A 26021-nucleotide genomic window follows, 5' to 3' on the forward strand; every position below is an offset into this window, starting at 1 on the left:
ATTACTGCCGTAATCCCTATAGGAATAACTTTCAATTTATGTCAAAATCATTTGAGGCATTATCAAGACTGACTGTCTCCACATTTCACATGTAGTCTAAATTTCTTAAAAACAACTTCCTAGCATTGTCACATACATTGTTTGTATTTTTTTCTGTATTATGTATCCTTTGATTTAAGCACAGGTTTTAAAATATCATATGTTACAGAATTTTTATAATATTTTCCTTTTGCTTTGCATTTTTAGGAAACTAAGCAGTTGTTTACTTTATACTAAGAAAAGTTGTAAATGTATTATTGTGGGTTTTTATTAATTGAGCAAGGAAAATTTGTTAAAAGTAACCTGAATAAAGTTTTTGTTCTTTCCTTTTAAAGCAGGATGGGCATGGCTACCTCGAAGAGTTAGTAAGAGATATTGTGCACTGGCTTAACATTTCTTCTGGAATGAAACCAGAACACAGTCTCCAGAACAATGGGTTACTTAACACTCTTAGTCAGCACTACTTCTTATTTTTTGGTACCCTCTCCTGTCATCCTCATGGAGTGAAAATGCTTGAAAAGTGTAATGTATTTCAGTGGTATGTATTTAGTTACAAAAATAGTTTTTGAAATGTTGAAGTTCCTGAAACTTAAACATAGAAATTAAGTTAATGTGTGTCATCATTTCTGTAGAATTGAATGTGTGGTAAACTATAGTTAGCTGTGACTAGTTGACATTAAGTTTTTATTTTTGGAGAAGCAATGTTATTTTAGATTTTATTTGTAAAAATGTTGAACGCCAATTACCAGCAATTTAAAGACTGTTGAAGAAGATAAATATATTCTTAATGTTTTCTAAGTAAACATTTCATATTTATAGAATGTAATGAGAGCTTAAGCACTTGTCATTTCCCCTGGAAAAATGGTTGGAAAAAATCAATGTGCATTGTTTAAATGCCACAATAATACTCTGACATGTTTTATGATGTATACTGCCCAAAGTCACTTATTGAGATGGGCAGCTATAGAACTATAAATAAATTTTGTTGTAAAATTTGTTGGAAAGTAGCCTAGGCAAAGTTATTCTTTGGCCCAAGTAACTTCAGAATTCAACACTGGCAGAGACATTGATGGAAGAACAGAAAAATAAAAGAAATTTAAATATCACACTGCTTTTCTTAACTAGGCACATATCTTTTTAGATTATGTTTTAGTTATAAGAATATATCCATATCTTACTAGAATTCTATTCATTTTTTGTTTCTTTCCAGTCTCCTTAATCTGTGTTCCTTGAAGAATCAAGATCACTTACTCAAACTGACAGTTTCTAGTTTAGACTATAGCAGAGATGGTTTAGCAAGAGTCATTCTTTCTAAAATCCTAACGGCATCAACCGATGTAAGTGAAAGGCAGATTATCTTATTCATGTTTTCATGGTATGGTATAGAAGCTGAAATGATGAATTATGTTTGAATCCTTTCTCAGACATAAACTTGAAACTAACTGGGTGACCTGAGTCAGCCATTTTCTTTCACCCTTCATACCCTTATGAAGGAGTGTCCTGAAAGATGGTAAGAGCTAAATACATCATAATACTATAGATAAACTTGTAAAAATAAGCTATTTATTTATTTACTTTTAGCAATCTGTCAAGTTCATGGCTACTCAGCTGGTATAGGCCATGGAATATAATACAGACATAGTTATACAATCATATAAATATAACCAATTTTAATTAAATTCAGTTTCAATAAAATTGAAGCATGCTAAACAAAAGTAAACCTTTACATGGAGCCATGGAAAATAGATGAATTTATAAAGTTGCATTATATGTGACCAAATTTTACATTTCCTCAAGGAATTCTTGAATGTCAATTACCATTTCTGCTTTCGTTTACCCATCTGCCCAAGTTAGATTAGGTCACACTTACGCAGAAATATTGAAAATTCAAAAGGATTCACAAATTTTTAATCACCACTGTACATATATACACTCAAACAGTTATACATGTCATATTTAACCCAAAGAAATCTGATTCTGAATTAAATCTGTTCCTCCCTCCAAAAAAAACAACTGGAAGGTTGGTAGAAAAAGCTTGTGTCTTTTACTGAAGTTATATTGAAACTAATGTTATCTCTTCCCCTCCCCATTTAAGGAGAATAATGAAGCAGGGGACCTAATCTTTCTTTTTAATCTTTCTTTCAATTAAATATATTATATTTGGGGAAAATGTTATGGAAGGCAGAAGCTATAGATCAAGTAGACTCCAACCTTGGTTTTGATTTGAAATTGATATTAACTGTTCAATGACATATTGTATATATAAACCCAATTTCTAATCATGTACCATTTTCTGGTTTTCCAATGATCTGTTCATTTTTTCTTTCGTAGAATTGTAGGTTATATGCTACAAAACACCTCCGAGTACTTCTGAGGGCCAATGTGGAGTTCTTCAGTAATTGGGGGATTGAGTTACTTGTCACACAGCTTCATGACAAAAATAAAGTCATTTCTTCTGAAGCACTTGATATCCTTGATGAGGCATGTGAAGACAAGGTGAGACTTTTTCCACATTCTTTAGTTGAAGAAAAAATAAACCTTATTTTAACCTTATTAATCCTGCTTAGATATTATATTAATAATTATATTGTTATTATGCCATATTAACTTCGTCCCTCTTATCTTCTTTGTTTAGGCTAATCTTCATGCCCTCATTCAAATGAAACCAGCACTTTCTCATCTAGGAGACAAGGGTATGCTTCTGCTGCTAAGGTAAACATTAATTGTATTATTCAGGTGAAAACATTGGCTCTGTAAATATTTTATAAACAATAGTTTTTTGTTTTGTTTTGTTTTTTTCAGATTTTTGTCAATCCCCAAAGGGTTTTCCTATTTAAATGAACGAGGCTATGTAACAAAACAAATGGAGAAATGGCAGAAGGTATTTAATTATCAAATTGGAATCATTCCTTGGAACTGTGTTATATGTGCGTCAGGTCTTATACTGTGGCTTTACCTGAGCCTACTTTGTTACCAGCAAATATTAGGGACACAAGTGCTCACAAGAAACACTATCAATACATTGATTTCAGAATAATTTTAAAATACATGTAGTGCCCGCTTAACAACCATTCATTCAAAGATTGTTTGAAGTTATGATGACAGTATGAGGAAGAAAACAGCAGGGTGGCCAAAATAGCAGAGATGGAGAGAGATTCGGGGAGTGGGGGGGGGGAGTTTAAACACAATTGAGCAGGGCAGGGCAGGAAAAACATAAGATCCTTGGCTAACAACAGTGCAGTTCTAGTCTAGTCTAGGACTATTGAATATTCTGTCACTAAAAAGTGTGGTAACTTGATACATAGCTAAAGACCATGTCATTTAAGGTTGGAAATTCTGGCCCTAGTTCTGTTAAACATGGACCACTACCTGTATCTAGTCAGCTCCTTCCATGTGACTTGTTGTGGTTAGAAGTGCTGGTGTTTGGAAAAATTATATTTAAATGTCTGCCTTAGGTAATTAGTTTAAATAAACTAATAGTTCAGTAGGATTAACAATATTTAAATTAAAATTTTAAAGAGCCATTTCTTGGAGCTCAGTTAAGAGGTATATAGTGCGTATATGAAAATTTTGCAGACTCTTAAAAATAGCTTTAATTATACTTAGTATTTAATTTTTATAAAAAAAATATTTTTTAAATTTTTGGAGTACCATTCTTAGGATATAATCTACTTAGATCATTATTTCTTAAAAACCAGAATTATTTGCCAGCCCATGTTGAAAATTAATATAGTATTAAAATTGTTTGGAGGTAGATTATATGTAATATTGTTTGGATGGAAGAAAGAAAGTTAGGGATTTAAAGACAAGGCAATTTTAAAAAGTGATGTATTGACCCACATTCTCCACATTAAACTAGTCCTACCCAAAACTGCCCCTTTCAGTAGGTGCTTGCTGAAACTAAACTAACATTTCCACATAACCTTTAGAAGTATTGCCCTATGGAAAGTTTAATAATAAGAGAGCTTATCCTTTGACTACTTTGCACAATGAACATCTTGGTGTAATGAATGAACGGGGAGGCATTATCATTGATGCCAACTATTCCAATTTGTTATAGAAAAATAAATTTATAACCAAATAGGAGGATTGTATAGGATAGTCAGGCTTACTTTGTAAAATTGTGAACCTGAACCAATGGGAATTGCACTGTATTGATCTTGCTCAATCTTGTTGTCTCTCATAGAGACATATTTTTGAAGCATTTTGATTATAAAATCAACTTCCAGTGAGTATTTTATCATACTGGTATTAAGGAACACTTTTTACCTAGTTCATCATGTAGTGTATTTATAAATGTAACTATTGCTAGAGAAAATGTTTTTTCTGAAGATCTCTGCATTCCATTGTATCCTAGGAATACAATTTAAAATATGTCGACTTGATAGAAGAACAATTAAATGAAGCACTTACTACGTACCGCAAACCTGTTGATGGTGATAATTATGTTCGTCGGAGCAACCAAAGGTAAAACCACCTTGACTCATTTGTTAAAGCAATGCCTAAAGGTATGCAGATGGTTTTAAAATGGTTAGAATTAACTCAGTGCAAACAGACTGTTTTTCTTCTCCACAGATTACAGCGGCCACATGTCTACTTGCCAGTTCACCTCTATGGCCAACTAGTACACCACAAAACAGGCTGTCATTTGTTGGAAGCTCAGGTGAGGAAATGTAATGTAATTGATTCAAATAAATTATTAAAGATAAAATGCTATACTCTTTTCACTATCTTTAGCATTTAATTGCTTATTACTGATTCGGAGGCATGTAGCAGAATCCACACTACAAGGCACTTTGACTTGGCTTACCTAGATTGGCCCCATAAGCAAGTCAGGAATTGTGAAATCACATATAAAGTTAAACAATTGCCAGAATCCATGCACGCACTCTCTCCTTTTAACTAATGGGAATAACTTCTGAGGATTGTATAAAATTGATTTATAAGGCTAAAAAAAAATACTTCAGCTTATTGCTCCTTCACACTTTATATTTTAATCTCCATTTCTTTAGTCTACAGAAATAGATGGCCTCAATTGCAGTGACATTGTTTTGCCTCTACAAGATGTGGAAATGTGATTAAAAGCATAAATACTTGTATTTTATTATTAGTGCTGCTGTCATGAAAACAGAATGGAACGCTTGATAAATAAATTGCACTGTGGTTGTTCTTTTTGCTATTTAGAGTATCGTTCCTGACATGAGTTACACTGTCCGTTCCCCTATGCTGGAAAAGTGGGAGGGGATTAAGCAACTAAAAGCTGCTCTATGGGCACTGGTTAGTTAAAAATATTTACATATTTTAATATATATATTTCTATAACTAAGTATTAGTTGGTGGTCACGAGTTTGTTTCTATTCCGAAATGTTTGTAGATTGCTATAGAGAAGTAAAATAATATCTTAGGCTTTGTTTGTATTCTGTGTTTTTTTTAACTACAAATGATGCTTAAAGCAGCTGATAATAAAATGTTAAATAATTAAAATAAATTATGAATGGAATATATAAATAATGTATTTGTATTTAGACAGACAAGTAAACTTATAACAAGGCAAATATTTTCTGAATGAAAATGTAGTTGTCAGCAGAACTGTGTTATATTTCTAGTTTGGAAGATGAACGGGAAGGATTTAGGACTTTAAAACAGTCATTAAGAAGACTGCTTTTTATGTTCCTCTAAGACAGGGATGTCAAACTCGCAACATCACATGACATGTGACTTATTGTGACTTTTTCCCCATTGCCAGCAATGGGGTGGGCGCAGTTTTGCTATGATGCATCCGGCCCACGGGCTGGCTGTTAGAGGTTTTGAAGGAAAGCATGCAAATTATAAAAAATAAAAGCAAATAATTTGGGAGAAGAATTAATTTTAAATTATGTCTGGCAATGATAACTGCAGCCTTTATGGTTTCTCCTTTTTTCACTACACAAGCTCAGAGATTACATTGATCTGTGTCTATTAAACCAATAAATAAAGATTGTCAAAATTTGGCCCAAGCCATTTAACATTAGTAACCCTGTGTCCTGCTTGTTTCCAGTGAGAAAAATAAAAGGTTTCTTCAGCTTTCAAACCAAACTTTCTGGTTTAACTTACCAGAATCACAAAGAAAACATTAGAATAGCATTGCAAACATCTCCTGAAAATAAAAGAAAAACATGCTGCAGTTGGCTGCCAAGATTATTTTGTGTCATCATGAGAAATACAATTTTTTTCTTGGTTAATAAGTCATAGATATCACACTGTTAGTTATCAAATTTATGGTTTTATGCACTTGACTTTGGGTTAATCCAAGAAAGAAACTGTTGATGTCAAAATTAAATGTTGGGTTTTGTACATGGGTTGAATCCAATGGTTCCCAATACTCCTATAAAGGGAGACTCCTTTAGTAGAAGAAGGGAATTTTCAAGTCTGTAATATTAATCATATTAACCATAATTTTCTATTGGTGAGAGTAATAAAATGAAGTAGATTTTAAAAAGCATATTCCTTGTGAAGTTGAAAATTAGACTATAATAGAGTGATGCCAATATTTTTAAAAGAATATCCTTTGGTTGCTCAAGTGGATACTTGTGTAAGTAGAAACCAGTGTAGCAGTTAATGCAAAATCTGCTTTAAGATTATAAATCACTATCTTTTCTCAAACATTCCTTGATTTTCTAATTATTGACATTTATTTATATTTAAGGGAAATATTGGATCTTCAAACTGGGGATTGAATTTGCTTCAGGAGGAAAATGTGATACCTGATATAATGGCACTTGCCCAGCATTGTGAGGTCCTATGCATTAGAGGGTAAGTAGAAATTGAAAACTGGAAATGCATTGTAAAACATCTGTGAACAGTTTATTTTGTCTGACATCAATATATTTAGATTTTTATGACATAAAGCTGAATAAGACCTCAGAGGTCAACCTTCTCTCAATGCAAGATCTAGTAGAGCATCTCAGATATACGACCATTCAGCCTGTTGGAAGGCCTCTAGCAAAGAATTGTTCACATTTCAATTAAAATGTTATTATGGCTTGAGAACATCACCATGGAGAACTAGCTACTTTTTGTTCCACAGCTGACAATTTGTATAGTCAGGATTTTATTTTATTTTTATGTCTAGCATGGACTTGCTTCCTTGCAGATTTAATCTGCAGGATTCTGGTCCTCCCCTCTGAAGCTATAGAGAATAAGTCCACTCCCTCTCCTGTGTGACAATTTTGAGATTAATATCTTCCCTTGGAAGAGCTTAGTAGGCTAAATATAACCATTTCCTTTAACTATTCCTCACAGGGTGGTTTCTAGACCTTTTACTATTTTGGTGGCATTTCTTTGATCTTGCTCCAATTTGTCACTATCCTTTTTGAAAGATAGTGTTCAGAACTGGATAGAGTATTTCACATGAGATTTAATTGAGGTAAAATAGAACAGAACAATTGCTTTCTGCCATCTGGACTCTGTGTTTCTGTTAAATACACCCTAGGACATAATTTGACTTTTTTGCAACTGCATAGTGCTGGCTGGTAGCTTTTGCATGTACTACCACCATTCTGCCATTCCCCCCACCTCCTATCTTGTGCCTTACATTTTTCCCCCCTTCTTCATGCAAAACTTTAGAGTCCTCTTCATTCAATTCCATCTTAATTATTTCAGCCCATTTCTCAAATTGCCTAGCAGCTAGCCCTTTTTGAAATGTCTTTCTTTCATCTTGAAGTATTTAGCTCCCTCTTCCAGCTGAAGTAAAATTATTAAAGAGTGGTGTTTGAGTTCATTCAGTCAGTTGAGAGTCCATCTAACAATAGTATCCTCTAGCCCAGCAGCTCTCAACCTTTTGGGCACCAGGGACCAGTTCCATGGAGAGAGGTTTTCCTGCGGACCAGAGGGGGCATTGTTTTGCATGCTACTTGCATCCCATGAATGGGGCTTTGCTTGTATGTGCGACCAAATTTCTGGCATGCTGCAGACCAATGCTGGTCCACAGACCAGGGGTTGGTGACCGACCCCTGCTTTAGCTTTTTTTTTTTAATTAAGGAGAATATCATGAAGCATTTTGTTGAAGACTTTATTAAAGTCTAGATATATTATATTTACAACATTCCATTAATCTAGGAAGTTAGTAACTCTGTCAAAGAAGGAGATACAGTTGGTTTGGCATAATTTGTTTGCAACATTTCCAAGCTAACTAACTAACTAACTAGCATGCTTATTCTCATGTTCGCAAACACCTCACCTTAGGGGAGATAATGTTCAACAGGATGGCATGGCAGAAGAGGCTTGTCTCCTGGTCCCATCAGATTTAACTCTTTAACAGACAGGAATATACAGGTAGTTCTTGACTTACTACCACAATTGGAACCGGAATCTTGATTGTTGAGTAAGGCTGCTGTTCAGTAAGATGCCCATATGACCACTTTGCTCAAAGACTGCAATCACAGCTTTCTCAGTTGCAATTGTGCACTGGGGGTCAACGCACAGTAGGGGCTATGGGCAGGGCCTCTTCCCTCACAGGCACCAACAACTGTTACTGACCCTGGAAAAAAGGAGAAACAGCACAATACAGTGTCATCCACCCTCAATTCCTAGAGCCACTCAGAAGGATTCCATGATTGATGATATTGAAAGCCACTGAATGGTTAGACAGGACTAGGATGAATGCACCAATTGCACAATCAATGCCATTTTTTTTCTCTGTTCTTCGCCCTGCTGTTGATGAGGTAGGCCTGGCTCTTACCGTAGCAAAGAGCAGCTATCCCAGTTGCAGCCACTCTCATTACCCTTAACTCCACAGCTCCATCCACTCTGTGCTCTGCTACTCCAGCCATTTTTCCCCCTCCAACTGCTGATGAGTGCCTGGCTGAGGAATTCTGGGAGTTGAAGTCCAAAGTCATAAAAGCGTTAAGTTGCTTTAAGCAATTTGGAAGGTGTAGGAGCTTAAGCAAGTTGCTCTGTTTCAAGTTTTAAATGTGTCCAGAAACTTAAAGCAAACCATTTCATGCTTAGAGCATTGTGTAAAGTTTGGCCCTTGAATCTTTTTAAAATGAAATATTTTGTAAACCTCTTGTGGTAATCCCTATGCGCTTTAAATCTTCCTGATCTATCTTGGTGTGTTACTGTTTCTTGTTTACCATCTATTCTATCTACAATCTCCATAATAATATAAGAGATATATAACTGAAGCCTAGAAACCAAGCAATAAAACAGTAAATAGTTTAACTATTTAACAGTAAATAGTTAAAAATTGTCATTCATTCAGGTGTAATTTGGCAAGGAAAAAAAAGGAAATGTATTAATTAAAACTGTTGATATTATTCCCCATATATTTAGTAGTTCTGTATTTTTGTTGCATTAAAAACTTGAGTACTGTTGTAATGTTTGGACTGTCTTCCGTGGGGTCGTGTTGATTATTTTCAAGATCCCTAGGCAGACCTAGGACAGCAAAGCCAAAAGGAACAGAAAAAGCATTTTTTCTATAGTTAACTACATTGCATTCCCACTTAGTTTAATAGATTTTCATTTGACTTTTATTTTCTAAATGCAGGACTTGTGTCTATGTGCTTGGCCTAATAGCCAAAACGAAGCAAGGCTGTGATATTCTGAAGCATCACAATTGGGATGCAGTAAGACACAGTCGAAGGCAACCTTGGCCAGTTGTCCCCGACGATGTGGAGCAACTCTGCAATGAACTCTCTTCTATTCCCAGCACACTTAGCTTGAATTCTGAATCTACCAGTTCAAGACATAACAGTGAAAGTGAATCTGCACCATCAAGTAAGCTATTTGACAGCACTAGTAGCTAACAAATGTCTTCCTTTTTTTTTTTTTTTTTGAAAAACATGTAGACTACGAGGGTCAGCTTTTTCTTTGCATGTACTTCATAATGTGCACTATAGATTAGGTCATGCTACCTCGTAAGTTTTTGTGCTTTTTTTTGCTTTCCTCCTGTTGAGCAGATGTAGCTTACAATCACATGGTAAGCCAACAACAAACTGCTTTCAACTTAATTAATAATTTTTGTTTATTGTGGACAAGGAACATAATTCCAAATTATATTAAGGTAAATAATGTTAATTTCAATAATTTAATTAATGTTAATAAGTTAAGGTTAATAATGTATTAATCCAGTCATTAATTAGCAAAGAGGTGGGCAAACTTCATTTTTGTGAGATGTATTTGTTGGTGAATTTTGTTTGCTTGTTTTGATAGTAGTTATCCGTGGTTTCTTAGCCAGAAAGTATATACCACTAAGTGAACTCATTTTTGGAAAGGATGATTTAGTTTTTCAAGATCTTGAGATCAATATTAGTTCAGAAACCATTCATATAACTAGCAGTTGCTTGCTTTTTAAGAAGTAAATTGCAAGTGTGTGGCAGGTCCAGATTGGGACCATAATACAGGAGCCAATGAGACTTTTAATCTATGCTGGGATTCACTCCAAGCATAATTGATGTTTGGAAAAAAAACATTTTTTTATTTCTTAATTGTATGATCAATGTCAGAAGTACATGAAAATTTAAATCTCAGATGCATGTGAAGTACATGAAAATTTAAATCTCAAATGCATGTTTAAATAAAAACACATGTAAAAATTTAAACTAGTGAAGCAATTGCATAAATAGTTGTCATGATTAACATGCTGAGATGAGATCTAGGTATTTTATCGCTAAATTGGAGGCTGTATGCCTAATTGTAAAATAATATTGGTAAAGATTTCCTTTCAGTTCCGGTAGATTCTTACACTCTTTTGACTTTTAGAATATGTAAGAAGTCACCCTATACTTGTTGCTTTCATATAATGTTCAGCTTCTTTGCCGAACTAGCCTTAATTACCCAAACCTTTGTGGATCAAAAAAAAAAGAACATTTGTTTTCATTTCAGGCATGTTTATCCTGGAAGATGACCGGATTGGGAGCACCACCACTAGTACATTTTTCTTAAATATCTCTGAAGATGCAGAACAGAATCTCTATGACCATACTGGGCCTGTGAAGGATAAGGACCGCAATCCCTTCCCCTTTTTCTCCTCCCGCAGACTTGTCAGGAATCGCATTTTGAATTCTCTTACCCTGCCCAATAAAAAGCTGAGGAGCAGCAGTGATCCCAAAGGAGGCAAGCTGTCTTCCTTGGAGAACAAGATGGGCTTAAGGCGAAACCGGACAGTAACAGAACCTTGCAGCAGCATGGATTTTACACGGGGAGATGACTTTACCCCAGTGTTCAAGGTTCCTAAGATTCACACTCTGAAACGAGAAACTTCGTTTGTTGGGAACAAGCATAACGAAGATGCAGATAGTACTCCAAGTCTTGGTGAAAATGACCTTAAGCTTCCCAAAAGTCTTGGCCATGAAAATCATAGGGAGAACTCCAGCCGAGAGAGACTAATAGAAGTTTCCACGCAGACTCATTTCAAAAGTCGTAGTTTGAGTTTCAATACAGACACGACCACAAGTGGCATAAGTTCAATGAGCTCGAGCCCTTCCCGGGAGACTATGGGAGTGGATTCCACCAATATAGACACTGACTGTGGGAGCTTAAGTACTGTGGTGAGTACCAAGACCATTAAAACAATTCAGTGTTCAACCCCACAGTCTAACCACCTCCCTCTGTCAAAGTCAAATTCTGTCTCCCTGGTACCGCCGGGGTCTTCGCACACGCTTCCTCGGAGAGCACAGTCACTAAAAGCTCCTTCCCTCGCGACTATAAAAAGCCTGGCTGATTATAATTTTAGTTACACCAGTTCTCGAGATGCATTTGGATATGCAACACTGAAACGCTTACAACAACAGAGGATGCATCCCTCTCTGTCACATTCTGAAGCCCTAGCTTCTCCAGCAAAGGATGTTCTCTTCACAGACACAATCACAATGAAATCTGGCAGTCTAGACTCTCGACTAACACCCAACCGGTGAGTATGTCATCTGCTTTTCTTCATTAAAATTGAGTTATCATGGGAGAGAAATTATTTTTTAAAGAAACACCTCTTTATTGTCCCGGTGCATTTTAAGGGACATTGTTTTTCAAGAAGACTTTTATCTTACTTTTTACCTCTGCTAAAACAGCTATAAGGGGTCAAGAAGTAAAGGGAGAATTAGCACTGCCTACACCAGATAGAACTGTGTAATCATGGACAGGTGGATTCCAGTTTTAAAGCTGGGAAAAAACAGTCAAAAGTCCATTGGCTTTAAAAAGGTAAAAAGGCTAGATTTAAACATCTAGGGCTTGGTTTCTATATTTGGTAGTAGTAAATCTCATGTATGTGTATGCTGCTTTTCTTGCCTACAATTAAACCAATAGGTACTGTTGGTATCTATTTCCTGAACATTTCTGGAGAAATCAGTTTTATTGTTAAAAAGGATCTGAAATTGCTCTAATCTGAATGGCCTTGCTCATTCATATTTAAGTAAATTAATAATTTTCATATAACGTTACATTTAGCTATTCTCTGATTATCTTGTTTTTTTAGAGGTGTTAGTAGCCCATGATTCCAAATGAATGAAGAATGAATTAGGAAATTTGGAGATGATCCATACTGGCTACAGGGGAGTGTTGCCATGGCAGAAATATTCCTTGCTATGTTTACAGTAACAATTTGTGTGTGTGTGTGTGTGTGTGTGTGTGTGAGAGAGAGAGAGAGAGAGAGAGAGAGAGAGAGAACGAGAACAAGACCGTTGCAGCAATGCTATTAAAGGTTCTTCCTCCGCTCATATGTATGGTATCAGTTCACATACAAAAGGAGTGTGGCTTAGTTTGTGCTACTATTACCATCCATCTTTTTTTATTTGAACCCTCTCCCTCCTTTTGGATACCCCTAACGGTTCCACCTTCTAGTAGACAGCTTGGTACCATTTAGATTCAGGAAGCATCAGAAATTCTATTTTATTTAATCAGGACCAGATAAATATTAAGCAGCATATTGATTTTGTACTTTTGAGGTGATCCTTCAAATCCTGGTGACTGCCTGGACTAGTCCCTGCAGTTATCTTGGCAAGATTTTCGGAAGTGGCTTGCTATTTTCTTCTTCCTAGGGTTGGGAGAGAATGACAGGGTCACCCAGCTGGTTTTATACCTAAGGCAGGATTACAACTCACGGTCTTTTGTTTCTAGCCTGATGCCTTAACCACTAAACCAAACTGGTACTTGAACTAAAATTATCCATGGTATTTTAAAATATAGTACTCATAATAAAATCAGGGCTGTTATGCTAAATATGCTCCTTCTGTTTGTTAACAGATTCATGAGAGCTTTGAGCTATGCATCATCCTTAGATAAAGAAGATTTATTAAGCCCTATAAACCAAAATACATTGCAGCGTTCTTCTTCTGTTCGTTCCATGGTGTCTAATGCTACCTATGGTAGCTCAGACGATTACATTGGACTTGCTCTCCCGGTTGACATCAATGAAATATTTCAGGTATGTGGACAATATTTTTATCTTAAGTGAGTGAATTAGTCATATTAAGTACCGTGTTGCTATTCTGCATGAAACAATTTTACCCCTAGCAATATGTAGAGAACCTAGTGCAGTTTACTACACTTAGAGGAATATTGTTGAATGTTAAATACAGGATTCTTCAACCTTGGCCCTTTTATGACTTGTGGACTTCAACTCCCAGAATTCCTCAGCCAGCGTGCCTGGCTGAGGAATTCTGGGAGTTGAAGTCCACAAGTCATACGAAGACCCCTGGTTAAATACTTCACACTGGAGCTACCCAGTATTTCCAGAAATAATGGCTGTTTTTAAAACTTGATCTGCATAATTTTTTGCCTTAAAATATTTCAGGTAAAAGAAACCCCATATTTCCAGAAGAAAACAATAATTTCATTTGATGATCGGGGCACTCGGGTCTTTGCCCAGGATGCTGCAGGTACGCTTTCTTTTGGATTACATCAGGGGTAGTCAACCTTGGCTCTTTTATGACTCGTGGACTTCAACTCCCAGAATTCCTGAGCCAGCACAGCTGGCTCAGGAATTCTGGGAGTTGAAGTCCACGAGTCATAAAAGAGCCAAGGTTGACTACCCCTGGATTACATGGTCGCCTGCCACTTTTGCTAAGCTGTACACCTCCTCCTTTAGGAAGAAAATGTTTATACCCGACTGCTGATTTCTAAGCCCTGTGATTTGAAATACGACAGTCATGCTTCATACCACAGATTTTGGGATTCTTCTGAGAGTGTATTCAAAGCACATTGTGGCTTATATTCAAAGGGAATTACCTTCATACAGATAAAAAATGAGACATAGGGAGGTAATCAACGGTAGGACATTACTTCACAGTGTCTTAATTTTGCATATCTCATAAAGTCAGGATTATGTTATACTAGCCACAGACCTGGGCATTTCATCTGGCCCTCAGGTGATCCTAATCTGACCCACAGTTGCAGTCGGGTAGCAGCAGTGGTGCAGCATTAGTGGCAGGCAGCAGGGGCCACGGGGGTAGTGGGGCCCACCACAACAGTCCAATTCTCATGTGGCCCCTTGGGAAAATAATTTGCCCATTCCTATATTAGCAGAATATGCCCCAATAGAGGACTGGATTGCCTAAAATGTTCTCTGGAATCACTTGATAAATGAAATATTGACAACATTTTTGTAGTGATGGGCATGACGTAGGGAAACACGTTTATTACAGTGTGCTTACTTTATGTGGCTACAGCAAAGTTCCCTTAACAACTGAAATTTATTCAGATGTGGGCTTATTATTTTATATGCCGTAAAAGCATTATAGGAATTATTTTATTTATTTATTAAATTTATTTGCCACCTATATCATTTTGAAGCAATGCTGGGCAATTAATTGCAGACGATGCTATTGTATTGTTTCATTATGTTCTATTTTCTGTTGCTTAACCAAATGCTTCCAGGTTTGCCTTGTGAGTCTGCTGAGTTTGTAAAGAGTCCCTTCCAGATGCTTCGTCAGCAAATAAGTCTTACGGAGATTATGAACACAAGCCGTTCAGATGCCTCCCAGTTCCTAGAAAACATGGAAGACACTGGACTCCAAGAACACACTGAAGATAATTGTCTCTATTGTGTTTGTACATACATCCTAGATTGTCAGCATAATAACAAACTGAACTCTGCATATAGTCACACAGGTTAGTGCCACCAGGTCTGCATCAGGCAGACAACTTGAATCTGATCTGCAATAATTAGAAGGCTGGAAGCTTTGTCCATTCTGTTTCCGTTTTCTGATGCTATTTCAGACAGAAATCCAAAATTTATTTCATAATCTTGAAAGCTAGAACTCTTGGTTGAATGTTTAACTTCTCAGGATGGCAAATCTTGTGGAAACTACCTTTCCCACTGCTATTGTTCTTTTGAGGTTCGTAGTGCCTGCCTCATAAATTCATCATCACAATACTTTTCCTTTATTAGTGCATTGTTATCAGAATAGGAAGCTCATATTTGGTTGGATTGTTTCTAAGTTATTCAGTTCTGTATCATACTGGGCTTTTTTTTTCTTTTTATGTAAATTATGTATGTCGTGCTGGTTTTTTTCTATGTAAATTATTCCATCTATCTTATATCAAACTTTATCAGAATTTTCAGACATTCCTTATTCAGACTGGTGTGGAAAGGCTATGCATAATCATTTGGATGTGGTTTCACATTCCTCAAAGTTTTCTGGAATTTCAGGATGTAGTGATGCTGTATCCCATGGATCAGCTAGTAGTACCAAGAGTACTGATCTCATCATAGGTGAGTTATTTTTCATAAAGGTTGCTTCTGATGCTTCTTGTTGCTTGGATGTTGGATGCTTTCATCAGCAATCTTAGCTTTGCACCCTGCTTCTTAACACAGGAATAATCAGTATGATGTATGTACTGTCTGAGACCATCCAGGCATTACTAATTTTCCCACTTTTTGCACAAATTTCTGCTTTTATCTTTCCCCAATATTTATTTATTGATTTATTAAAATTACGTGCCACCGATCTTGACAGAGGCGACTCTGGGCAGCTTATAAACATTAAAACTAGTATACATTAAAATAATAAAATAACAAATAACAATAATAAATATCATTAAAAGATGGTGAGGAGGGGAACATGAAGCACATGGGAAAGGTGAGGTCTTTTACTAATCCAATAGCCACCTCCAGAATAGTTCATTCCCGTTTGGGAAGAGCTATATATGGTTTGGGCTTTTGATTGGGATTTAGATCATTCTACTACTTGTTTTTCCATGGTCCCTTTATGAGTAAGTATGTCCACTTGAACCAGAAGAAGTAACATTTGTACTTGACAATTGCTTTTATGCCCATTGGCCTGCATCTTTAAAATATATAGCAGACTTTGCCAATGTTATCCAGTGATATTTCAGTTTAACATACTGTTAAATTTCTTTTTCTCAAGGCATGAAATCAATCCCAGATGATACTCCAGTATGCCGCATACTACTGAGAAAGGAAGTTTTGCGATTAGTAATCAACTTGAGTAGCTCAGTAGGAACTAAAGGTCATGAAACCGGTCTCTTGACGTAAGTGAAACTTTTCCCATTGTTTTTAGCTTTTACAAGTAATATTCATTTTATCTTTGAATTGGGAATGGAATTGTTCTTATATTGCGCACAAATCAGTTCAGGTGTACATCTGGCACTTCTTAAGTTGTATCTCAAAATAGAACTCACAATAATATGTTAGAAATGAAAGGACTAAGTTGACTCCAAAGAATTGCTGAGGATTATACCCATTTTTCTACTTTTTTTCACTTGCTAGTCCAAAGTCATAGTCAAATTTGGATGAGTTGGCAACTGGGAGAGATTTCTTTTTGGGGAAATTGATGAAGTGATGGAACATTATTTCTTCATTTTTTCTACATCATTTCCAGTAAAACTTATTGCTGATCCAGTAAAACTTATTTCAGAATAAGTAGGTATTAATAATGACATTAATTTCTCAGTCAAACTACAGTAGTTGAAATCTGTGTTAAAGTTTCATCATATAAAGTCTTGAAAAACACGAACCTGCTAAATTCCAGTTTTGTTTTCATCTACTTGAGATACATATTATCTGCTTATGAAGTTCATGCCAGATTTTGATGCAGCACTATCACTCTGTGACCCAGTTTGGTGCAGTGGTTAAGGCATCAGGCTAGAAACCAGAAATTTTCATCTCCATTCTTGCAGCCTGCCAAATGATTTCAACCTAGACACAGAGGGATGCTAAAATCTTTCAACAGGCTGCAAGAATGGCAGTATACTTCTGAAGTTTTCAGCTTTATTACTGCAGCTTGCTGAAAGTTTTCAGCTCCCTTCGGTGCATAGAGCTGAAATCTTTTGGCAGGCAGCTTTTTCATCCAGCCCCCAGAGACAAGAGGCAGTCCTATCAGCAGGCGACGGCAGCTTTCACCTTTCCCTACCAGCTTCTCCATTGGCTTTCTGGGGAGGCTAGCAAAGAAGATTGCAAATAGAAATCACATGAACATGAGGGTCTTGGCAACTAGTCTAAGTGAAAACAGGTTACCAAGCACCAGATTGTGATCATGACTGTGGAGGACAGAGAGGGTAGCAATAATTGGAAGTATTTTACAGATCATAATGCATCCTTTCTAAGGCTGTCATTAATTTGAACCATCAGTATATCGAGAACACCCTATACAGGTAATCCTCAACTTACAACAGTTCATTTAGTGATCATTTGAAGTTACAACAACACTGAAAAAAATGACTGGTGACTGCTTTTCCAATGAAGGACCATTGCAGCATCCCCATGGTCACATGATCAAAATTAAAAGCTTGGCAGCTGACTCATATTTATGATGGTTGCAATTGTCCCGGGATCATGTAATCACTTTTTGCAACCTTCTGGGAAGCAAAATCAATGGGGAACTCCGATTCACTTAGCAATTATGTTAGTCACTTAATAACTGCAGTGATTTACTTAACAGCTGTGGCAAAAGGTCATAAATTGGACTTTTAAGAGGGTTAAGAGAGTCATACAACTCATTAACAAATGTCTCACTTAGCAATTTGGGGCTCAATTGTGGTCGTAAATCGAGGACTATCTGTATTTAGATTTTAGATTAGGTTCCTTAAGCTTTGTTAAGGCACCTAACTTATTTGTCTTGTGTATTTTTTCGTATTTTATTCCAAATGCTTATTTCTCATGATTTGCCTGAATATCAGATCCATGTCTCAAGTTATATTCTAAAACTTCATACTACTTCAATGGAACATTTTAAAAATATGCTTCCTTGTTCTTTATGGTCCAGAATTAAAGAGAAGTTTCCCCAAGCATTTGATGATATATGCCTTTACTCTGAAGTATCCTACTTGCTAGCTCACTGCACTTTTCGATTACCATCTAGACGGTTCATTCAAGAACTCTTTCAAGATGTACAGTTTTTACAGGTGAGTAGAATAAAATCTAATGAACTCTGGGAAAAGTGGGCACTGAATTGGTGCTCCATATAAGTTGCTTTGAAAACTCTGCACATGCTATTTTCTTCTAGATGCATGAAGAAGCAGAAGCTATTTTAGTCTCACTGGCAAATCAACAAACAGATAGCCCATCAACTGAATCCTGACCTCTTGTTTTCCATGATGTGATAAATGTGAAGTTACTAGTAGCATTCAATAACACCTAATTGAATGGGCAACAGAGAAGTATCATCTTCTGAATTGTTCCAGGAATTCTGGTACATGAAATTGGATGCTCAGTTGTAGAATTTTGCTTCGATGGAACTTGCTCCCAAAGCCATCTGAGCCCTGAGGGGAATTGTTAAAAAACAACGAAAGTAACAAGATATGCAAGAAGAATGAAGCACCAGACACTTATACAGGTTTTCATTTCACTTATTTTTAAATGCAATGTCACAAAAATAGAGGACAAATTACACGGGACCTGGTTTACATGGTTGACTTTTGACTTCCGTTTTGGACAGAGTTGATGCCTTGCTTGTTTACCCTGGATTTGAGAGACATGGTATCTTAAGCTGTATCCCAATGGAGCATGCTATAACCATGACATCAGGGGATTAATTAGGGGATTTCCTTGATATATTTCTTAATTTTTGTGAACACTACTTGGACAATTTCTGCTCTCAGAGAATCTTCAGTAGCTTTGGGAGTAACCTTAAGTTATTTTATTGTTATAATATTAGCAGTCTGTCCAGTTTTGTTGCAGTTTCATGTAATTATGTTAAACTGAACCAATTAATGAATTTCACTACAGTTTTGAGTTTAGAAAAAAAAACAATTCACCTGGAATCAGATTTACCTCCATGTAATGCATGTATTGTAATGGGGGTGTTCTACATTAATGTTCATCCAGTAATTGATATGTCTAAATGTAAATCTTCAAAAACAATAATTTATGTCAGGTAAATCAAGTAAAATTAATACTTATTGCTGCTTTTTATCAAGAAAAATGCAAAATAATAATTTCACATTCCATGGCTTTAAATTTACTCCTAATCATTTGCTTCAATCATACAGATGAAAGATTAATGGCAAGATAATACCAATAATCGTAGTGAAAAGCCTTAAACATACAGTGTTGAAGTGCTACATTGCTATAATTCAGAGATCTTTTTGATAAAATTAGCACAAATTGTGTAAAAATGATGATATGTAGTTCCATTCTCCCCAACATCAAATTTATGCAAGTATGGGGTTGAAACAAATTGAATTTATTTCCAAATTGAAATATCTCTTAGAATCAAATGACTTTTACCTGGAAACCTGTACATACAAATGTATAATTGTTTTGTTTACAAAACCTGTAGGGTTATTTGGTCATTTCTTGTGTATGGAAATAATTCAGGTAGACTGATGGAATATGTCCATCAAAGTTTATCTCCCCTTAAAAGTATGCAAAAATTTGCTTGTTGAGATGAAATTAGCTCAGTTTTACATATATTTTTAACTGAGCCTAATTAACGTGTGTGTGTATATATATATACAGTGTATGTATATATGTGTATGTGTGTGTGTGTGTGTGTATATATATACACACATATGAATGAATTTGTTCTTAGAGGCATATGTACATTTGCATTTGTTATGAAAGCTATCAATGTCTAGGTTCAGTACATTGTCATATCAAAATATGATTTTGTTCTCCAGCTCTAGAAAAAAGCAAACGCCATCATTACAGTCATACTGTTGGCTAAGAAAAATGAAGCAAGGGTTTATCTGTAAATTAAATTTTCAGGACTAGTAATCATAAGTAAAATCTCATAGTTGAAGAAACAAAGGATTGATAGTTCGTTACACATAAAACTGAAAACAAGATTTTTCCCTTGCCACCCTGAAATGCCCAGGTAGGACATCTGGAACTTAAGGCATTAGATCATTTTTTTAAAAAAAATTCTCGCAAGAATTAGGCATCAATCCCCGAATCCTTAGAATAAACCTGAAATTCTCTTCCTGCCATTTTGGCTGGAACTATAATAACTGATCCACAAATTTTAAGTACTATTGGATGGGATACTTTCCAAGATGGTATTTTTCTAGAGAAATAGAAAACTGAATGAAGGTTCTGGCCTGAACAAGAGAGTCAGTTCACTCTGGTCCATATCTATAATTCCCAAAAGAAAGTTACCTCTAAGATACCTAACTTAATTGGTATTCTGGCTTCTAACTTATCTCAAGAATAGGTTATTCAACCGATAAGGACCCACAAACCAGATAAAGATTCTACATAAGAATATGGGACACAGTTATTATGGATGAGGCATTTTCTTCCTCTTCCTAAGACCTTTTAAGGAAATACATGCCTTCTACCTCTCCAAGCAGATGTTTACATTATTTCATTATACTGCTTTGAACACATTCTAGGTGGGAGAAACATCGGAATAATATTTGAGTCAATCTAATCCTCTCTAAGGTATTAGGGTATGTTACTTTGATACATAGATAATGCAGTATGGATAACCTAGAGAATTGTCATAAGGAGTTTTACCATTCCCAACCAGAGCTGAAGATGTTTTGCTGTTACATTTCTAGACATGAAATTTGAGTATCTATTGGGAATATTCTTATTATCTCTCTACTTTAGTGACCATTTAGGAACTGAACAACTGAGAAAAGGAGAAATTGGAGAAATTTCAAATATTTCATTCTCAGGTTAGGGATATCTTTTTAGATACAGTATTTTAAGCTGGTGATGGTTTTTTTTCTTTTTTCTTTTATAGTTTCTGTTCTTTCAGGTTTTCAGTTTAGAGACTACAGGAGGGAATGGAGTGCTCTTTGCTTCCTGTTGATATGGTTGTTGTTTCTGAACTATGGAATAAAGCTCTATATTGGGAATAACAGCAGATATAATCCAGAGAGAAGTGTGTGCCGGTGAGAGTCTAGATTTCAGCATCTTCTCCTCTCATGACAGTTTGGCAAAAACTGCATTACAATAATTTATGGAACATCTGGAGAGCCATGAAGTTATAGTAGTTCCCTGATTTCTGTGAGAACCTCCTGAGGAAAAAATGGGAGGGGGGAGAAGGATGTCAGGAAAAAATGAAGGGCTTCAGTTCCTCATGCAGGGTTCACTTATAACTTTCCATCAATATTTAGAGATGCTTTGTTCATAGATAAAACTCCTATGATAAAACTCCTGTGCAGAACCAAAATGGCAGTCACAGTAGACCAAATGGTGGTGTAAATTCCAAAGGATTCGTACAATACTTCCAGTAAAAAAAAAAAAGCAAATAGTTGATTGTACATAGTAGTTATGAATGCTACCTCAGTAATGATAGAGTAATAAGATCTATAGATCAATAACTCTTAAGTGAAATTAATTCATTCTGTGTTTTGCATTTTTGATTTCAAGGCAAAAGTAGATGAAAACTGTTTTCTTTAAAACAAAGATGGTTAAGCTTTCAATTGTAGTTGTTAGTGAAGAAACAGTTTAATTACAGTAGAAAATTAAAAAGTAAATTCAGCTAAATGTACTAATATACCCACTTAGATAAATACATAGGTATACATAACTTTTTGACATTTAAAAAAAATAGAATTTTGGCTTCTGTTCAGAATACTGCCCAAGATCAATTAATCTATATTTAAGGGCAACAGCATCACCCAAAAATTGTAAAATAACATTAAATGAATTTGGATCTTTGTATTAAAATACAGATCAATGGTGGCTGTAGTATTTGAACTGATGTTTCATCTGTATGATATTATATTTATTTTGTTAATCAATTTGTTGTAACAGAACATACCTGGAATCTGGGTAGAAATTCATGTATTATGAATTGGTTTTACTTACTGTTACATGGCCAGTCATTAACGTCTTACATTAATGAACCTATTTGTACTTATAAAGCTACCTACAGACCAACAGTTTCTGCACTTGGCAAATAGAACGAAAAGGTTTATGGAGCCCTAGTTGATTGCCGTTAGATGATGGGTTTCTTTCAGCTTAGGTACTTCTCTGAAGCAATTTCTCCTTGATCACTAAACCCAAAATTTGGATAATAGTACCTGAGTAATACAGTAGAACATGGGAAAAGTATACACTTGCATTACAGGTTATAAGTATGGTGGGAATGGTACCAGGGCTGTACATTCTGTAAAATATTTTGGCAGAAGCATTTGTAACCTCACGCAAGGGTAGCAGCCATGTCTTCTTTCAAACTTCTGCTTTAAGAGTTAAAGACACATTAAAGCAGCAGCATGAGCTTTTTTTTTTAGGCTCTCAGAGCAGTTTTGATCAAGAACTGGGAAGTGCTGTGCTTAACCTGTGTGGCATTCACAGCACTTCTTTGGAATTAATTTTCAAATGATGCACAACCCTGATATCATTGTCATTTTGAAAGGTTTGGATGGCATAATCCAGAAATGCTGTAGAAAAAAAAATTATATCTAAATGCTCCTTCTTGTTACTGAAAGGATGAAATAATTTGCAAAGATTTTTAATGCTTGGGATTGCTTTGGAATGGACCCTCATAGCAGGTTGCTATGTTTTGGAAACCGCTCTCTCTCCACCCACTTCCCTCAGCCACAAACACTGGCAATTATTTGTACATGGGTTGTTTAAAGAGACTTTCTTAGAGTATTTATGTATGGCGGGAGAAGGAGAATGAAAGAGATAGCAAGTTATGAATGACAAAGCATAATTGTTATTTTCTATCTTCCTTATGATGCATTCCTGGGGGGAAAGAATAAATAGTGTGAATAATCAAATTTCCAATTGATTCTTCACATTCAGCATCTCCATCTGTAGTGATACAGGCCCCAAATGGTACCTTGAGTTTAACGTAAGCTTACAAAACAACTTTTCCCCTTATTTCATATTTTTCAAGGAGCATAGATTTAAATCTTATGTTGTCTTTGTTCACGTCTAAGCACTCAATTTCTACTCACTCCCTTTTTCCACTGCAACCTTTCATATAATTCGCAAGAGTCCTTCAGATCACAGATTGTGGAGCAGTCACAAAAGCTCCATTTTTATGGTCCACTCACAGAATGATTCCAGGTCCCATTTTATAACAACAACAAAGTCAAGAACCTAAAGACATCACATTAATAAAAGATAGATTTAGATATTCAGCTGTGGGGACATAAAATGCGTATGTTGGCCTCCAACATTTGCCAAGTGAAAAAACTATCTGCAAGGACACACATGGTCATTTGATCTGTATCCATACATTTTGGGACCATTTGCATTTGAGTCGTTACCCGAATAGCACCATTAGGAACTTACTTAGGTTCTAGTAACTATTGTGAATACAAAATGCTCTTCAGATATGACATAATTAGAATCAGCCACACAGCTCAGTAGGCTTCCTGAACTTGATCATCCCTAAAAATAATGGACAGCACTCCTCATCCCCAATCCTCATGTGCAACAGTTGGAAGCAATGGGTTACAGTTTGTAATCATGGAAAGATTATACATGGTATACAGATGATACAGGACAACAAAACAAAGCTTTTGCAAAGTTAATATCCAGTTTATAACATGAACATTAATTTCAGATAGAGGAGGTATAATATCAACCAACCAAAGCATTTCTAAGATTAGGAGTGCTTACTTCAGTTGAATCTTGCCTTGAATGTGTTAATCCTTTCTTTATAATCAAGGGAAAATAAAATGTCCCTTGAATAATCTCTTTTGCAATAATCATAATTATCCTTTGATTTTGACTGTGTGTGCTTTGCCATTTTGAATGGGGTAATGTGTAAATGGACAAGGTTCCCCCCCCTTTAACATACCTTGGAAGCTACACAGCTTAGAGGTATAATAATCATCTGTTTCTAATGCATATATCCCTGTTAGAAATTATCTAGAAATAATAGCCTTATTTTCATTTTTTTTAGAATTTTAGCAAGAATTACTGTATATTCTTAAAACTCCAGATTTGCTACATGTTTTTGTTAACTTTTTACTTTCAGTAAAAAGTAAAGAATGTGGTTTTCCTTAGGACTATTTTTGTAAAATAGCTGGATAGCGATGCTACAGCATGCAGAAAGTGCACTTTTTTGCTTGACTTGCTTGTAAAATAGACACTATTTAATTTGGGGGAAAATATAATTTATGCCAAAAAGAAAAAGATATCTTGCTGCCATTTTGCGACTGCGTAGGTTAGAGTAGCACAGAATGCAAGAACTGAGGGGTGGGGATAATATGTAGATATAATTATTGTGAAAAATGGGAAAATACTCTTCAGATAATAGATGCCAATAACCCAAATGATGCCTGGGTTACAAATTATGTAAATTAGTCATTCGGAATGGGTGGGGGAGAGATTATGAAAAGACTCATTTTCCCTATCCTGTATGGTCAATTTTCCATATAAGTTAACAAGCTGCTACATATTTGGAGGTTCTATTGTTTGTAGGTCATTGAATGAACTTTGAAATCTGATTTATATTATATACCTGTAACATAGAAAGAAAAAAGTATTTATATATTTTCTGTATGACAATTTCATGAGCTGTGTATAATTTTAAAGAGGCTTTGTCCCAAAAAGGTTCTTCTCACCTTGATTCTTTTTTGTTGTTTTCATTGGTTTGGAAATTTGTTTTGTTTTGTATAGTGTGTACAGTTCATGTCTATGAATATTACAGGCCTCCTAAAGCATTATCTTCCTATCAAAGGGATACATTGTTAATAAAATGAACTTTAAACACGGAACACTTGCCTTGTTGTTTGTCAAATATTAGTTTTGCTAAGTTTTATTAAGGTTTACTATAGCAGAAAATACAATAAAACAAATATTTTAAAAAAGGAGAGGGAAGTGCAGGATTAAAAAAAAAGATGTTGACTTCCAACTCTTTTCAACACAGTGAAATACTAAAAAATTACAACCTCAACTTTATTTATTACCTATAATTATTATGTTAATTCTATAACTACACAATTATTAGGTGTGTGTTTTCCCAAATATGGGAAATAAGGAAAAATACAGTTGCTTGGTATCCACAGCAAACCATTACACCAAAATAACAACACATAATGACTCCATCACACAATTGCTGCAGTTTTATATTTGGTCCCACCATCTGATGGAAGTAGCTTTTGCGTGATCACACGTTTGTCATTTGCCCCTCCATGGACTCCAAAGGAACACATTTTAAAGAAAAGTAAGAAACATATTTTTAGTACTGCCTACTTGACTGATCTTGGCTGACTCCTCCAACCAGTAAACCAGTAGCTCAATGGGAGATAAAAATAAATAAATTCCAGGGGTACAGAGCAGAGAAGTTAAAAATTTCCAGAAGAAAACAATAGCAAACCACTTCCATTATGTTGTAAAGAAACTGGTTATTTAATAAAACACTATAGACAGAAATCAAGTCATTTGAAGTCAAGCAATTTTTATATTGTTTTTTTTTACTTATTCATCTGGAAATGATACAATCCTGTACATCTTGTTTCACATTCAAAACATGAGGGAGAGGTTCTTTTTTTCAAGTATGCAAGTTCCCTTATTACTGCATGTCATGCCCACTTTTGGTCTAGAATGGCATGAATCTTCAGTCAATACAAAAGACTGTCCCATCTTTTCCTCTTCAGAATTTTCCCAATTCATTCCTTCATGGTCAGATATT

General features: G+C 35.5%; 2 protein-coding genes across 3 annotated transcripts in view; one reads left to right on the plus strand and one right to left on the minus strand.

The window, feature by feature from the left end:
• The window catches only part of RICTOR (RPTOR independent companion of MTOR complex 2), a 29367-nt gene extending 10698 nt beyond the window's left edge, over positions 1-18669 (plus strand). Inside the window, exons 12-29 of one of the 2 annotated variants that reach the window (XM_015816914.1) lie at positions 378-577; positions 1250-1376; positions 2371-2535; positions 2675-2751; positions 2842-2920; positions 4397-4506; positions 4615-4702; positions 5224-5316; positions 6725-6831; positions 9566-9795; positions 10903-11929; positions 13255-13435; positions 13805-13889; positions 14887-15120; positions 15566-15724; positions 16380-16503; positions 18237-18375; positions 18477-18669. In XM_015816914.1, the coding sequence (XP_015672400.1) occupies positions 378-577; positions 1250-1376; positions 2371-2535; positions 2675-2751; positions 2842-2920; positions 4397-4506; positions 4615-4702; positions 5224-5316; positions 6725-6831; positions 9566-9795; positions 10903-11929; positions 13255-13435; positions 13805-13889; positions 14887-15120; positions 15566-15724; positions 16380-16503; positions 18237-18375; positions 18477-18551 (3300 nt within the window). In that variant the 3' untranslated portion in view covers positions 18552-18669. The remainder of the gene's footprint in view (positions 1-377; positions 578-1249; positions 1377-2370; positions 2536-2674; positions 2752-2841; positions 2921-4396; positions 4507-4614; positions 4703-5223; positions 5317-6724; positions 6832-9565; positions 9796-10902; positions 11930-13254; positions 13436-13804; positions 13890-14886; positions 15121-15565; positions 15725-16379; positions 16504-18236; positions 18376-18476) is intronic. The other variant, XM_015816923.1, reaches the window with a different exon arrangement.
• Positions 18670-22382: 3713 nt separating this feature from the next.
• The window catches only part of OSMR (oncostatin M receptor), a 27233-nt gene continuing 23594 nt past the window's right edge, over positions 22383-26021 (minus strand). The window contains exon 16 of the mRNA XM_015816881.2: positions 22383-22449. Coding sequence (XP_015672367.2) covers positions 22383-22449 — 67 coding nt within the window. The remainder of the gene's footprint in view (positions 22450-26021) is intronic.

The sequence above is a fragment of the Protobothrops mucrosquamatus genome, unplaced genomic scaffold, assembly GCF_001527695.2.
Source record: "Protobothrops mucrosquamatus isolate PMUCROS unplaced genomic scaffold, P.Mucros_1.0 scaffold_122, whole genome shotgun sequence".
Lineage (NCBI taxonomy): Eukaryota > Metazoa > Chordata > Lepidosauria > Squamata > Viperidae > Protobothrops > Protobothrops mucrosquamatus.